The sequence below is a fragment of the Schistocerca nitens genome, chromosome 7 (assembly GCF_023898315.1).
Source record: "Schistocerca nitens isolate TAMUIC-IGC-003100 chromosome 7, iqSchNite1.1, whole genome shotgun sequence".
Lineage (NCBI taxonomy): Eukaryota > Metazoa > Arthropoda > Insecta > Orthoptera > Acrididae > Schistocerca > Schistocerca nitens.
In genome coordinates, this window is record NC_064620.1 from 392,139,627 (window position 1) to 392,154,650 (window position 15,024).

General features: G+C 40.9%; 1 protein-coding gene across 4 annotated transcripts in view; it reads left to right on the forward strand.

Annotated features, from left to right (window-relative positions):
• Window positions 1-15,024, forward strand: part of LOC126195042 (probable ATP-dependent RNA helicase spindle-E) — a 276,948-nt gene that overhangs the window by 76,895 nt on the left and 185,029 nt on the right. For all 4 annotated transcript variants that reach the window (XM_049933486.1, XM_049933487.1, XM_049933488.1 and 1 more), the window contains exon 11: window positions 9,600-9,762. In XM_049933486.1, coding sequence (XP_049789443.1) covers window positions 9,600-9,762 — 163 coding nt within the window. The remainder of the gene's footprint in view (window positions 1-9,599; window positions 9,763-15,024) is intronic.

The window sequence follows — 15,024 nt, forward strand, 5'->3', positions numbered from 1 at the left end:
CATTTGAAAACGTAAAAAAACATATGTTTTGACAGAGCACAGGGAAAACTGTGCGACTCTGAAACTGTTGCATTCATTTGATGCAGTTTATGTGACAAACTCTTATGTTTTCATCACTTTTTTTGGAGTGATTATCACATCCACAAGAAAACCTAAATCGGGCAAGGTAGAAGAATCTTTTTACCCATTCGCCAAGTGTGCAAGTTAGTTGGGTCGACAACATATTCCTGTCATGTGACGCACATGCCGTCACCAGTGTCGTAAAGAATATATCAGACGTGTTTTCCTGTGGAGGAATCGGTTGACCTATGACCTTGCGATCAAATGTTTTCGGTTCCTATTGGAGAGGAACGTCCTTTCGTCTACTAATCACACGGTTTTGCGGTGCGGTCGCAAAACAGACACAACTTATTACAGTGAACAGAGACGTCAATGAATGAACGGACAGATCGTAACTTTGCGAAAATAAAGAAAGTAAAATTTTCACTTGAGGGAGGACTCGAACCAAGGACCTTTCGTTCCGCAGTTGCTCACTCTAACCACGAGACCATGGCACTCATCGGCTAATATTCTCCTTTATGTTGCCTATCTTGCACATGGACTACTCAGTTTGTATATTTTGCTTATTTTTTCATAGTTCCACACAACTTCTTCCTGTTTTCTCGATTGATCTGTGTTCAGTTTTTCAAGGCCTATCCACTGTGTCAATTTATAACTAAATCTGAGGGGGGTGCGATGGGGAGGTTCCCTTGTAAGAAGTACATGGTCTATTTGGACGATACCATCATATTCTCAAAGGATATGCCAGAGCATGTGAAATGGTTGGAAGTCTTATATAGCAGGCCGTTGTCAGCACATCTGGCGCTTAGCATAGCCAAATGCCATTTTCCCCAAATGCATTAGCAGGAAAGGTGTTAAACCAATTCTTGCCTAAGAGACAGTCTGGAAATTTGCAGCACCACAGACTACAAAACAACATTCCTGGGTTTATGCAATTGTCACAAATTTGTAAAGAATTTTGCACAGGTTGGAGAACCTTTGAATTGATTGTTAAGGAAGGGTGTGAAATTCCAGTGGTCAGCAGAATGTCAAACAGCATTCGAAATATTGAAGACAGCATTAGTTTTAGATCCAGTACTGGTCTTTCCTTACTTTAAGAATGAATTTATTTTCTCGTGTCACCGGGAGTGGGGCAGATAGTTTTGTTTTGAGCCAGAATATCAATGGGCAGGAACATCCTGTAGCGTATGCTTCAAGGCAACTGGATAGAGTGGAGCATAACTATTCCAGTACAGAAAAGGAAATGTTGGCAGTTGTGTATGGGATAGCCTACTTTCATCGTTATTTGTATGGCCAAAAGTTAAAGGTTGTGAAAGATGATGTATGATTAAAATGGATGTTGGGACTTAAATATCCATCATGTAGGTTAATGAAATGGATTCTCATACCCAGCGAGTTTGGTAATGACGTGGAAGTAAACACACAAATGCAGGTACATTGAGTGAGAAGGTTTCAGTGTTGATCACGCTAGGCAAAAGTGTAACAGAGTGGGAGAGAGCACAAGTGAATGACAAAGACTGCCAGGCATTCAGGTTACAACTACAGTTCATGAAGCATGAGGGCTTACTCGTCAGAATGATGGAATGCAGACCACATATAATGATTCTAGTGATGCTAAAGGGTGCATGATCGTGTGTAATCAGGTCAGGAAAGGATGACAAACAAGAGACGGACGAGTAGTGGGAAAGTTATGGTGGAGAACATACTACTTCGCTTATTTTCATTTGCTTATATCTTATGGTATTATGTTTTGGGTTAACTCTTCCCATTCTAAAAGGGTAGCCGAGCGGTCTAAGGCTCTGCAGTCATAGCGGAGGTTCAAGTCCTCCTTCGGGCATGCGTGTGTGTGTTCGTCCTTAGGATAATTTAGGTTAAGTAGCGTGTAAGCTTAGGGACTGATGACCGTAGCAGTTAAGTCCCATAAGATTTCACACACATTTGAACATTTTTTCTAAAAGGGTATTTTTGACTCAGAAATGGGTGGTTCGGGCAGTAAGTGGTGTAAGTTCACGAACTTCTTTTCGACCCCTGTTCTTGAGCCTGCGCATTTTGACATTGGCCTCTCGATGTAAATATTCCTTACTGTCATTTTTTGTTAACAATATTAGCTTATTCCCAAGAATAAGCAGCTTTCACTCAGTTAATACTCGGTAGAAATCAAACCTGCATTTGGATCGGACTTCCTTAATTCTTGTGCAGAAAAGTGTGCAGTATACTGCTGCATCCATTTTCAATAAGCTACCATTTGAATTAAAAAATCTTGGCAGTAATCCAGACGCTTTCAAATCGAAACTGAAGAGTGTCCTCATGGGTCACTCCTCCTATTCTGTTGAGGAGCTCCTTGAAAAATTAAGGTGATTCTTCTTGCATTGTTGATTGCGTTTACTTAAACCTACGCACTGAGTTTTTTCGGGTTCATAAACATTTATTTTTATCTGTTATTAGTTTTATGTTTTAATTTCATGTACTGACATGTTCCATGACCTTGGAGATTTGCTCCTCAATTTGGTCCTATGGAACTTGACGTGTAAATAAATAAATAAAACAAGAAATTGTAATGTCGAGTTGTACTGAAAAGGACTATGCACCATGTGCATAAAGTAGCCATCAGAAAGTCTCTTTGCAAAGGCTACCAGAGGTGTTTAAACCTTTTCAGTTGACTGGACTTGATATCTATAAATAAATATCTACTAATTAATGATATGAATATAATAGAGGGAAACACTCCACGTGGGAAAAAATATATCTAAAAACAAAGATGATGTGACTTACCAAACGAAAGCGCTGGCAGGTTGATAGACACACAAACATACACACAAAATTCAGCTTTCGCAACCAACGGTTGCTTCATCAGGAAAGAGGGAAGGAGAGGGAAAGACGAAAGGATGTGGGTTTTAAGGGAGAGGGTAAGGAGTCATTCCAATCCCGGGAGCGGAAAGACTTACCTTAGGGGGAAAAAAGGACAGGTATACACTTGCACACACACACATATCCATCCGCACATACACAGACACAAGCAGACATTTGTGTGTATGTTTGTGTTTGTTTGTGTGTCTATCAACCTGCCAGCGCTTTCATTTGGTAAGTCACATCATCTTTGTTTTTATGTTTTGAAGGCCAGACATACCAACAATTAAAGGGAACAGCCATGGGTACCAGGATGGCCCCCTCGTACGCCAACCTATTCATGGGTCGCTTAGAGGAAGCCTTCTTGGTTACCCAGGCCTGCCAACCCAAAGTTTGGTACAGATTTATTGATGACATCTTCATGATCTGGACTCACAGTGAAGAAGAACTTCAGAATTTCCTCTCCAACCTCAATTCCTTTGGTTCCATCAGATTCACCTGGTCCTACTCCAAATCCCATGCCACTTTCCTTGACGTTGACCTCCACCTGTCCAATGGCCAGCTTCACACGTCCGTCCACATCAAACCCACCAACAAGCAACAGTACCTGCATTATGACAGCTTCCACCCATTCCACATCAAACGGTCCCTTCCCTACAGCCTAGGTCTTCGTGGCAAACGAATCTGCTCCAGTCCGGAATCCCTGAACCATTACACCAACAACCTGACAACAGCTTTCGCATCTCGCAACTACCCTCCCGACCTGGTACAGAAGCAAATAACCAGAGCCACTTCCTCATCCCCTCGAACCCATAATCCCCCACAGAAGAACCATAAAAGTGCCCCACTTGTGACAGGATACTTTCCGGGACTGGACCAGTCTCTGAATGTGGCTCTCCAGCAGGGATACGACTTCCTCAAATCCTGCCCTGAAATGAGATCCATCCTTCATGAAATCTTCCTCACTGCACCAAGAGTGTCTTTCCGCCGTCCACCTAACCTTCGTAACCTGTTAGTTCATCCCTATGAAATCCCCAAACCACCTTCCCTACCCTCTGGCTCCTATCCTTGTAACCGCCCCCGGTGTAAAACCTGTCCCATGCACCCTCCCACCACCACCTACTCCAGTCCTGTAACCCGGAAGGTGTACACGATCAAAGGCAGAGCCACATGTGAAAGCACCCACGTGATTTACCAACTGACCTGCCTACACTGTGATGCATTCTATGTGGGAATGACCAGCAACAAACTGTCCATTCGCATGAATCAGTGTTACACCATCCGGGTTATCTGGATACTTCCCACCAACACCAACCTATCCGAACTCCGGAGATGGGAACTTGCTCTTCAATATATCCTCTCTTCCCATTACCCACCAGGCCCCAATCTCCGCTAATTTCAAGTTGCCGCCACTCATACCTCACCTGTCATTCAATATCATCTTTGCCTCTTCACTTCCGCCTCGACTGACATCTCTGCCCAAACCCTTTGTCTTTAAATATGTCTGCTTGTGTCTGTATATGTGTGGATGGATATGTGCGTGTGTGCGAGTGTATACCTGTCCTTTTTTCCCCCTAAGGTAAGTCTTTCCGCTCCCGGGATTGGAATGACTCCTTACCCTCTCCCTTAAAACCCACATCCTTTCGTCTTTCCCTCTCCTTCCCCTCTTTCCTGATGAGGCAACAGTTTGTTGCGAAAGCTTGAATTTTGTGTGTGTGTTTGTGTTTGTTTGTGTGTCTATCGATCTGCCAGCGCTTTCGTTCGGTAAGTCACATCATCTTTGTTTTTACATATATTTTTCCCACGTGGAATGTTTCCCTCTATTATATTGACATCTTTGTTTTTAGATATATAAATATGTACTAACAATTAAATACCATTTTTCAAGGTTCTTATCAGTGGCGGAAATTCCTGATCAGCAGGCTTGTACATTACCTAGGCTCTAGTTAAATTTGGATTGCCTGATACCTCAGTTACAAATCAGGCACAGATTTTCTATCAGATGTGATGAAGCAGTTATTTATGTACTTTGTATTTGAAAAGTTACAGACAAACCCAGAGTCAGGTGTGTCATTTTTCATATTACGGGATGTGCTACTGATCAGTCATCAACAGACATTGAGGTTGACTGTTGATATGTGGGAGATAAGGAATGGAGTTCACAGATTACAGCTTGAATTCCTAGGATTGCAGGGGGACAAAATTCTCACCAAGGTGTAGGGTAAACACTAGGAACCAAGGCTGTCTTATGGCAAACTGAGAGCTGAGCTGACACAAATTGCTGACATTGTACCTCGGATACTATTTCTTAGGAAAAAGGGGGGGGGGGGGTTGGATGCAGGAGGAAAAATACCAAAAATGGTGTGTTGAGTGGTGGATAAGGTACATATTTGGGAGTTGAATAACATGATTAGGCAAGTGCAAATGACGGTGACACTACCGAAACCATAGTAGATTCGCATACCACACAGTTGTCAAGTTTGGAATAGGGCATTCTGAATAACACCAAAATGATACATGAATTAACCCAGTACACCCAGAATGCAATGAAAACAGTAGACAGTGATGTGGGGGGAATACAAAAGCGACTGAGGTTACTGGACAGGTAGAATAGTACTAGCCAGACTGTTATGGGCATTTGCAGATAGACTCAACAATGCAAGACTGGAAGTGGGGTCATTAGAAGAAGCAGTCTACTATGTGGGAAATGGAAAATTGAGTTCAATATTATTGACAACACAATAATTCTTCACAGGGTTAAGCTTGCAGAAAGAGAATTTCCTGTGGAACTAAAACATATGACAGAGATGTCAGAAAAGAACTTAGCGATGTTTTACTACAGAGACAGCATGGAAGTGAATATAAACAGAACAGAAGTTGTACATGTGGGTCTGACTGCCATTAGGAGGGATGAAAGTGCAGTATCAGTGTTATATTGTTTACCCTTATCCAGAAAGATGAATGGTGGGTAAATGGGTACAAGTAAAGGAACGAGAGGTCTTAATAATTTCCGAGCACGGAGAAGCTCACACTCTCCTGTCACTAGGGTGTTTGAAAGACATTTTGAAAGAAATTATCGCTATTTTTCGAGCCAGAGAAGTGCAGACTCACACACGGACATGTGAATGCAAGTGTTTCTGGGGAAAGCACAGCCAGTGGAATGTCAGGAAAAAAAAATTGCCATCGCTGCCTCATTCCCAGAAGGTACGAGCATGTTGGATGTACTGAGGTTTTCTGTTGGAAACTTGGTCCATCAGGGCATAGCAGAATTTGAGCTAGTTAATAGTGGTATGTTGGTGAATGGCCCATCTTGTGAGACAGCTGGAGCAAACTTCTGTCTCCCAGCTACACTCAATGGTACAACTGTACTCCATCAAACCCACTCTGCGTTCTATTGGCCAGAGAAACTCGTGAAAGTACAGACAATGTAAACTCTAACCTACTTTAACAACATCCTGAATCCTGATCCCATACATTCTTTAGATAAATTAATAGCATCTCAGCAAGACAGAATTTTGAAGGGGCAATGTTTCAAAATATTCAGCAATTTCAAGAATACCAATGCCGAAATGCGGTAACTATAAGTATTACGACAACTAGTCTTGCCTTGTTTCTAGTAACAATTTGCATACTTCACTTTTGTCTCAGACAGAAGTTTCCATTATCAAATCCTACCAACACATCTGAAACATTTTGAGTGGTTAATTAACATAACCTGTGAGATATAAACTATGAAAATTTCAAATTTGTTGTAGCTTGTGAGAACAAAAATAGGAATAATGTAGTATAACTTAGAAAAGGATTCAGTAATTGTGTAGGACTAGCGAACAGAGAGGAAGTCCACGTAAGTCAGCTCCCATAAGCAACAAGTTGGTGCAGTGGGTGCAGTGTATTATTATATATGTAAATCTAGGAGACTGTTGCAGATCATAATCAAAGGCAAAATTGGGGACAACTTTTTTGGATCACTGAAACTTTTTTATTATTCTAACCAGTGAGCTCAAGGCAGAGAGGTCTAGCTCTAGCTGATGTGCCAGTTGGAGTGTAAAGAAGACTTACCAGGTGAACATTGCCACAAAACTTCCGTGCAAAGAAAGCAGAAATGCAAACACTGCAGTGCTCCACAACAAAGTTGCGTGAAATAATGCTTTATAATTTCAGCGGCAGAGGGCCAAAGCAATAATCAAACGTAGCAGAAAGACCCAAGGTCAGTGCCCCAGAAAAGTTACTTAATTACCACAGCGAGGCAAAGAGCGCTGACGAGACTGATAAACGAGGGCAAATGCATTCATACACCCAGAGCCACTGCATCATAGGCACAGGCTTGACTCTTTAAATAACGAGGTATATGGAGTTCAGAGACACATTCAGTCATGCTGCTATTCCATCTGTGCTGCTGGAACCAGAGAGAATGACTGTCTGTTGAGCTTTAGTGAAACCACAGAAAGTTAATTCATGATGGTCTGCCTACTACCTGCTTGCTGCCTTCAGCTCAACAACTCAGTCGACCTGATGCATGCCACAGCCATGATCTGTCGTACCTGCCTACTGGGGCATCGCAGATGAAGAGGAGACTGGTGCATGACCAACTCTTCTTCACTGAGGGTCAGCTGTAGATCATTTACAAACTGCTATCCTCAAACTGACCAGGTATTGCGCGTTCATGCAGCCCTCTGGCCTACTTGTGAACAACTACTGCAGTCTTGGCCGATCCATGGTGGATGACCAGAGCCTGGTCTTCACGACAACTGACATCCAGAACCACATTTGGCTGTCCTCACCTGAGCTCATGATGGACTGTCTACAAGAGCACTGATGTGGGAGCCTCACAGTACCGCAGACTATTTGGTGGGCGACCTTTCTGTCCCCTTACTGCCACCAGCACAGGCTGCGGCCGTGGCTCACAGTCCTGCAGCTATGGCTCACTGTTCTGTGACTGTAGCTTACTGACCTGTGGCAGCAGCGACATCATGACTAGTTGACAAAGCGTCAACAATTCTTTTCAGCACACGCTTACTCGCAGCCATTGACAAACACCCTGAGACACTTTCTAACTCTGTAAGCTCAACCTGAAACATAAATGTTATTGCAGATAACACTGTGCCACTGATCCTTCATTTGTAAACTGGACCACTCACGCACTCTCTGTGCTCGGCCTCCTGCACACGACAGGACCCCGGCACTCCGGGTCACAGCAGTTTGGAAAATAGAGCACAGTGCCCAAACTCCATATTGGCTGTTATAAGTGATGCTATTGGTAATTGGTACAGGTGCCTTCGGATCTGGTGTATTACTTTTTGGAAAGCCCTCAGTATGACCTTGCTGAAATTCAGCTAATTGCCTGTCTTGCATTTTACCAGGAACTTGTCATATTTACAAAGTTTACCGACCTTGTACAATGGTGGGATGTAAGAACCGGGAGAAAACTTGAATGTAGTCCAGTTCATGAGTGCCAACTATGTGGGTGCGCTGGGGCTCGAGCATCCACATACATAATCCTGTGGGTGTACCACACTGATAAAATTTTTAGTTTGGTAAAAACAAAATAAAATAAATATTTCTCACTTGTCTGCATCAGAAAGTAATGAACTCGTAAAACATTGAGATGGAAATTAAAATTACAACTCTGTTCGTTTCAGATGTCTTTGTGCAAAGGCAGCCAAGCACCACACTCCCTGCTGCTTGCGCCCCTCTGGCCAAGTCAAAGGCATTCCCCACAATAACAGTCATATTATACTGTGAATGGAATCCCATCCTTTTGACTTGCTTTCATGTTTCCTCACAACTGACATATTACAATATGCCCATTACATTCGTTAACAATTCTTTTAAAATAGCAGCTTACCAATATTGAGCGTAATAAAGAATAATCTAAGATGCAAGGCAGCTGATTGTTACAGACTACCTCGACAGGTTTTTTAAATTTTTTAAATGTGAAAACGGTATGGTTTAATATTTCAATGAAATTGTTTTCTCATGATGTGGACTGCTATCATTCTGTTTGTTGAGATAATGGCTTTGAAGGACGCAGGAGCTGTGCCATTGATATGCACTCACAGACATTTTGAAAGTTGCCACCCTTGGTCCAGTTGCACCTAAGAATTGAATGAGTCAGAAAATGGTTTTTACTTCTTTCTTCCCCCAAGGAAACCAAGGCATATCATATGAGTTGAACAAGACCAGATACATCAACTATGGGGAATTAGTTCATGATTCCTCTTTAAACATTATTAAATAATGATTTTCTTTCATTTTTGGGAATGGCAATTATACGTATCATATTCCATCATTGCCTACCATAGATTGTGTTGTATCTCGTTAAATGCAGATCTCATTCATATGCCGTAATACACAGAAGTATCTCCAGGTTGTTCTCATCTCTAGATCTTTATTTTTGAAGTTGTATCGGCTCTTGATTAGTGATCTGTCCCATCTTACAGTAGAGCAGTCCACTGATTCAAAGATTAAATTGTATCTGGATTTCTATTTTGTTTTAACGTTTTACAGTGGTTTCTCTAGAGTCAGGGAAAACTAGTCTTTGCACCAAAATATCTCATTCTTTATATTTTAACTTGTATTCAGTCTGGATGTTATGGACTTGTGCAGCCTGTGTAGATTGAGTAATATGAACTTTTGTTTTGTACATTTTGCTTAATGGACAAGTCTTAATTAGTACCATATTTTTGTTACAGGCAGGTGCACTTTTACCAACTGTGAGTGGTCAATATTCAGATCATGATGGTGATATTACTTTTATGGGACGTGTGATGGCCAGGTTACCTGTAGATGTTTACATTGGCAAACTTATTTTACTTGGACATGTTTTCAGTGTTCTTGGTGACTGTATTATAATGGGTGAGCTGCAACTTTGTAGGATATGTAGAATGTAAGAACTTCGTAAGTAGATTTTGTGTGCTGTTCAGAATATTTTAAATTTCAGCCATGACAGTCTTTCTGTAGGTAATTGATGTGGACTGGTTATGAGTTTTACATTGACAGTTTCTTGTGCCAGCAGATGATAATATCTCCATACATTTTCAACATGCTATTCTAAAGTATGTGGTTTCCATAAATTTGTGAACAACTTAGGAAATCATGTATTGTTTCCACAGACATTCTAGACAGTGGGTTGTTTAATAAATAATACCTAAAATAGGAGTACTGCTGGATAATGGCTAAAGTAGGTTAAAGTGAACTCCAAGATCAGCCGTGTTAGGAATTTCATGTCACAGACACTTCTCCTGACAAGGTGAATTGCACAGATGCCATTAATCATGTAGATTGGCTCATCACAAATCGACAGTTGGCTCCACAGTTATTAGTGAGCAGTGGAAGTGCATGTGCAATGATTGAGACTCTAGCATATACAAAGATATGCTCAAGATAAGGTTGACAAAAGCTCACAACTAACCATAAGATTCAAAGAAAAAGCATTTCATCTGAACTGTTGGAGCAGTTTGAGGTCAGCAGAGAGGACTTTCTTCCATGGAACATTACAGGTGACAAAACATGGGTGTGTCACTTTGAGTGGGGAACAAAAAGACAGTCACTGGAGTGGTACTCCCAACAATTCCCAGAAAGAAGAAATTCAAGGCAGCTCCCTCTGCTGACAACGGTATGATGACAATCTTTTGAGGTAGTGATGGTCTCATTCTTGTAGACGTCTCATCAAAAAGAGTTGATCCTTACTTTAGAGGCTTACGTGAAAACTCTAAGCAAACTCAAGAGTCGTTTCTGATTTGTTTGGTCTGACAAGAATCAAAGAGAAATCTTGCTCCAACATGATAATGCACACGTGCACAAAAGTCTCAGAACCTGGAAACACACAGCCAAATTGACTTCTACGTTATTGCCTCATCCATCCTACTTCCCAGACTTGGCATATTTTCATTTGCTCCTACCACTTAAGGATTCTCTATGTGGGAACATGCTTTCTGTGTAATAAGAGTGTAATTTGTGCCATGAAAACATGGCTACAAACTCAGGACAAGAGCTTTTACTGACAAGGAATACATGCTCTTACACAATCCTGATGTAAGGATGTGGAACGTGGTGAAGACTATGTAGAAAATAGTACACCTTAAAGAAATGTTGACTGCTACTGTTACAAAATTCTAACTCTTAAGAATAAATATGTCCTGAGAAAAATATTGTGGGGCATAATGTATTGAAAGACCCTCATATTATGGCTTGTGGCAGTGGATCTCTCTCTACCATAGAAGCAGGAGCCTGGATATGCACAGTGTTTTTGTTCCTTTAATAAGAATAGATGTTTTATTCAAATGTTTTTATTCCAGTCTTTGATCACAATATCAACTCCTTTGATGACGACTGGTGTCAGTCAATAATGACCATCTTAAGATCTACAATATAAAAATATGTATCTAGTGGGCAGTCTGTCTTTCAACACAATACAGCATTATATATCACACTATACTATCATACAACCAGGGAACTCTACAGATAAAATACGGTAAATTGTACGTGTTCTACACCATGTCCTAATGTGATATGGCTGTAATGGCATCATCAAAACATATAAATATACTCAACACAGCATCGTCACAGAGATCTAAAATATGGTATAAAATAGGCCACATCATCCACACAGTCATTTTGCAACTGGCTACTGAGGTGCAGTAGCTACCAAAAATCTGTTTGCCTACATCCTTCATAGATGTCGCTACTGTGGGGTTCGATGTAGTCATCATTTACGTAAGAAACATAATCTGATAAAAACACATTAGGTAAAATATATGTAGCAGACTTTTAAATATTGATAACTACTATAGAAACCAATTTTGATACAGTAAAAGACGAATACAGTTACCCATATAAAATTTTTAAAAGGAAATACATAAAGATAATAGATCTGACACTTTTGCGGCAAATTTATGGTCAAAAATAAAATATACATAATACATTGCCTGTAGCAAACTATAAATTACCTGTGAACGATAAAATGTCTATATGACAAAATAACTGAAGAAAAGACAGATCAATGATCAGTGACCTCTGTTGGGTCACCAGCCAGAATGTTACGTAGGCACACAGTGATTGTGAGAACTTAACCACTAGAGGGCTTTTCATACATCGTGATTTGTCTCACACAGAAAACATTTATACAACATATTAACAGTCGATAAATAAAATTATATAGTCTGGCCATACATTCCATGATTAGGTAGGATATAATCAGTTACAGGATTAGGTTTTCCGCTTCAGTCTGGCTTACAACAGAGTCAACAGGCTCTGTAAACTGAAGCAGAAAATCAGTACTGAGGTAATGACTATTAGATTCAATAAGCTGTGTCTTGCAGTAGGTGTCACACCGAACTGTGCGAAAGTGAACATTAAACAGCGGTCAGCCATCGCCTTGTCAATTAAAGCCAAAAGTGAGATAAACTAGATTAGGGCCCAACTACGTGAATCGTATGAACATAAAGACTTGCTAAGTAAAGAAGCTTTTGATTTACATTTGTAATTAAGTAATGAACTGTCTAGTACTCAGTTTCAATTTGTGTGGCAAGAAATTTCTAATAATGTTGAAAGAACAGAAAAGAGGCATAACAAAAAGTTAGGCATACTGCTAAAGTGTGCTGTGCTGAGTATATTTATATGTTTTGATGATGCCATTACAGCCATATCACATTAGGACATGGTGTAGAACCAGGTACGCTTTACCGTATTTTATCTGTACATTTCCCTGGTTGTATGATAGTATATTGTGATATGTAATGCTGTATTGTGTTGAAAGACAGACTGCCCAGAAGATATATATTTTTATATTGTAGATCTGAAGATGTCATTATTGACTGAAATTGATATTGTGATCAAAGACTGGAATAAAAAACATTTGACAGTGTTGGATCACTGTTCATATTCGTGACTATGTCGCAGCTGGTGAAAATAGATGTTTTACTACAGTTGTTGTTCTGTTTTGTAAATCATTCTACAGTATATGATCAGGGCTAGCTACTATTTACCGTTATTGTTATATTGTTTCTGTTTGGCACAAGGACACAGGATGGGAAGGAATTGCTTACTACTTGTCATATTTACACTAAGCCAGAGGTCTTCAAACTATGGCCCTTGGACTGCTAATGGCCTCTGAAGGGATTTTATCCGGCCCATGCTTGAGCAAAAGTTTATTAAAAATAGCATGATTTCATTCGCTCGTTTAACTGTATGAAGCCTCTAGGAGTATCTTGTTCATAAATGACAGGGGTGCCACCAGGAACACCCTGCATGCAGCTGACTTTAACTCCCTGCCTCTGTTTAGTGTGTTGTTTTTCTTTCTTTCAAATACATATGAAATATGTCTATTGCAACTAAAAAGAGAAAAGTGGGTGGTGAGTGAAGTATCTTCAATACAATATGGACCGTGAAACACTCTGAAGAGCAAAAGAAACCGATATAGGCACGCGTATTCAAATGTAGAGATATGTTAACAGGCAGAAGACAGCGCTGCGGTTAACAATGGGATATAAGACGAGAAAGTGTCTGGCACAGTTGTTAGATCATTTACTTCTGCTACAATGACAGGTTATCAAGATTTAAGTGAGTTTCAATGTGGTGTTATAATCGGGTCACGAGCTGTGGGACACAGCATCTCTGAGGTAGCAATGAAATGGGGATATTCCTGTACAACAATTTCATAAGTGTACCGTGAATATCAGGAATCCAATAAAACATCAAATCTCTGACATTGCTGTGGCCAGAAAAAGATCCTGCAAGAGCGGGACCAACGACGACTGAGGAGAATCGTTCAACGTGACAGAAGTCCAACCCTTGCGCAGATTGCAGCAGATTTCAATCCTGGGCCATCAGGAAGTGTCAGCGTGTGAACTATTCAATGAAACACCATCGATATGGGCTTTCGGACTGAAGGCCCACTCGTGTACCCATGATGACTGCACGACACAAAGCCTTACACCTCGCCTCTGCCCATCAAGACCGACATTGGTCTGTTGATGACTGGAAACATGTTTTCTGGTCGGATGAGCCTCGTTACAAACTGTATCAAGTGGATTGACCTATACGGGTATGGAGATAACCTGATGAATCCATGGACCCTACATGTCAGCAGGGAACTGTTCAAGCTAGTGGAGGCTCTATAATGGTGTGGGGCATGTGCGATTAGAGTGATATGGGACCCCTGATACATCTAGATATGACTCTTGCAGGTGACAGGTACATAAACATTCTGTCTGATCATGTGCATCCATTCATGTCCATTGTGCATTCGGATGGACGTGGGCAATTCCAGGAGGAAAATGTGACACCCCACACATTCAGAATTGCTACAGAATGGCTCCAGGAGCACTCGTCTGTGTTTAAACACTTCTGTTGGCCACCAAACTCCCCAGACATGAACATTATTGAGCATATGTGGGATGTCTTGCGACGTGCTGTTCAGAAGAGCTCTCCAGCCCTTCGTACTTTTATGGATTTATGGATGGCCTCGCAGGATTCACTGCGTCAATTCCCCCCAGCACTACTTCAGATATTAGACAAGTGCATGCCACGTTATATTGCGGCGCTTCTTCATGCTCGTGGGAGCTCTACACAAAATTAGGTAGGTGTACCAGTTTTGTGGCTCTTCAGTGTATTTTGTTGTGGAGAAAGACAACAAACTAATGTGTGTTATCTGCAACAAAGTTATTGCTGTTCTTAAGGGGTACAATACTAAGTGCAACTACAAAAAAGACATGGTGCATAGTTAGGTAAAGAGGTACATTAATTTAATGACAGCTGAAGAACTGTTTCCTGAAAGTACTGAACAATGTAAAGCAGCCATTCTATTAGAAAATACTGTGGCATGCGGAGTTGAAGACATTGCATTTAATTTATCCAGACTGTTGCAAGAAAAGGCATTTAAGTTTGCTTGGTGCTGTAGTCCTGGACAAATCTAGAGACATCTGATACTGCTCAAATCATCTTGTTTTTAGGTGTATTAACACAGACTTCAAGGTTACTGAGGAATTAGCAGATCTGATTTCCTTGCAGGTGCAGATGGGGAAAGAAAAGTGTGTGGCAAATATGCAGGTTTTGCTGAAAAATTAAACTCATAATGTAAAGCCAGTAGTGTTACCAGAACCTTGAAAATACACTGTG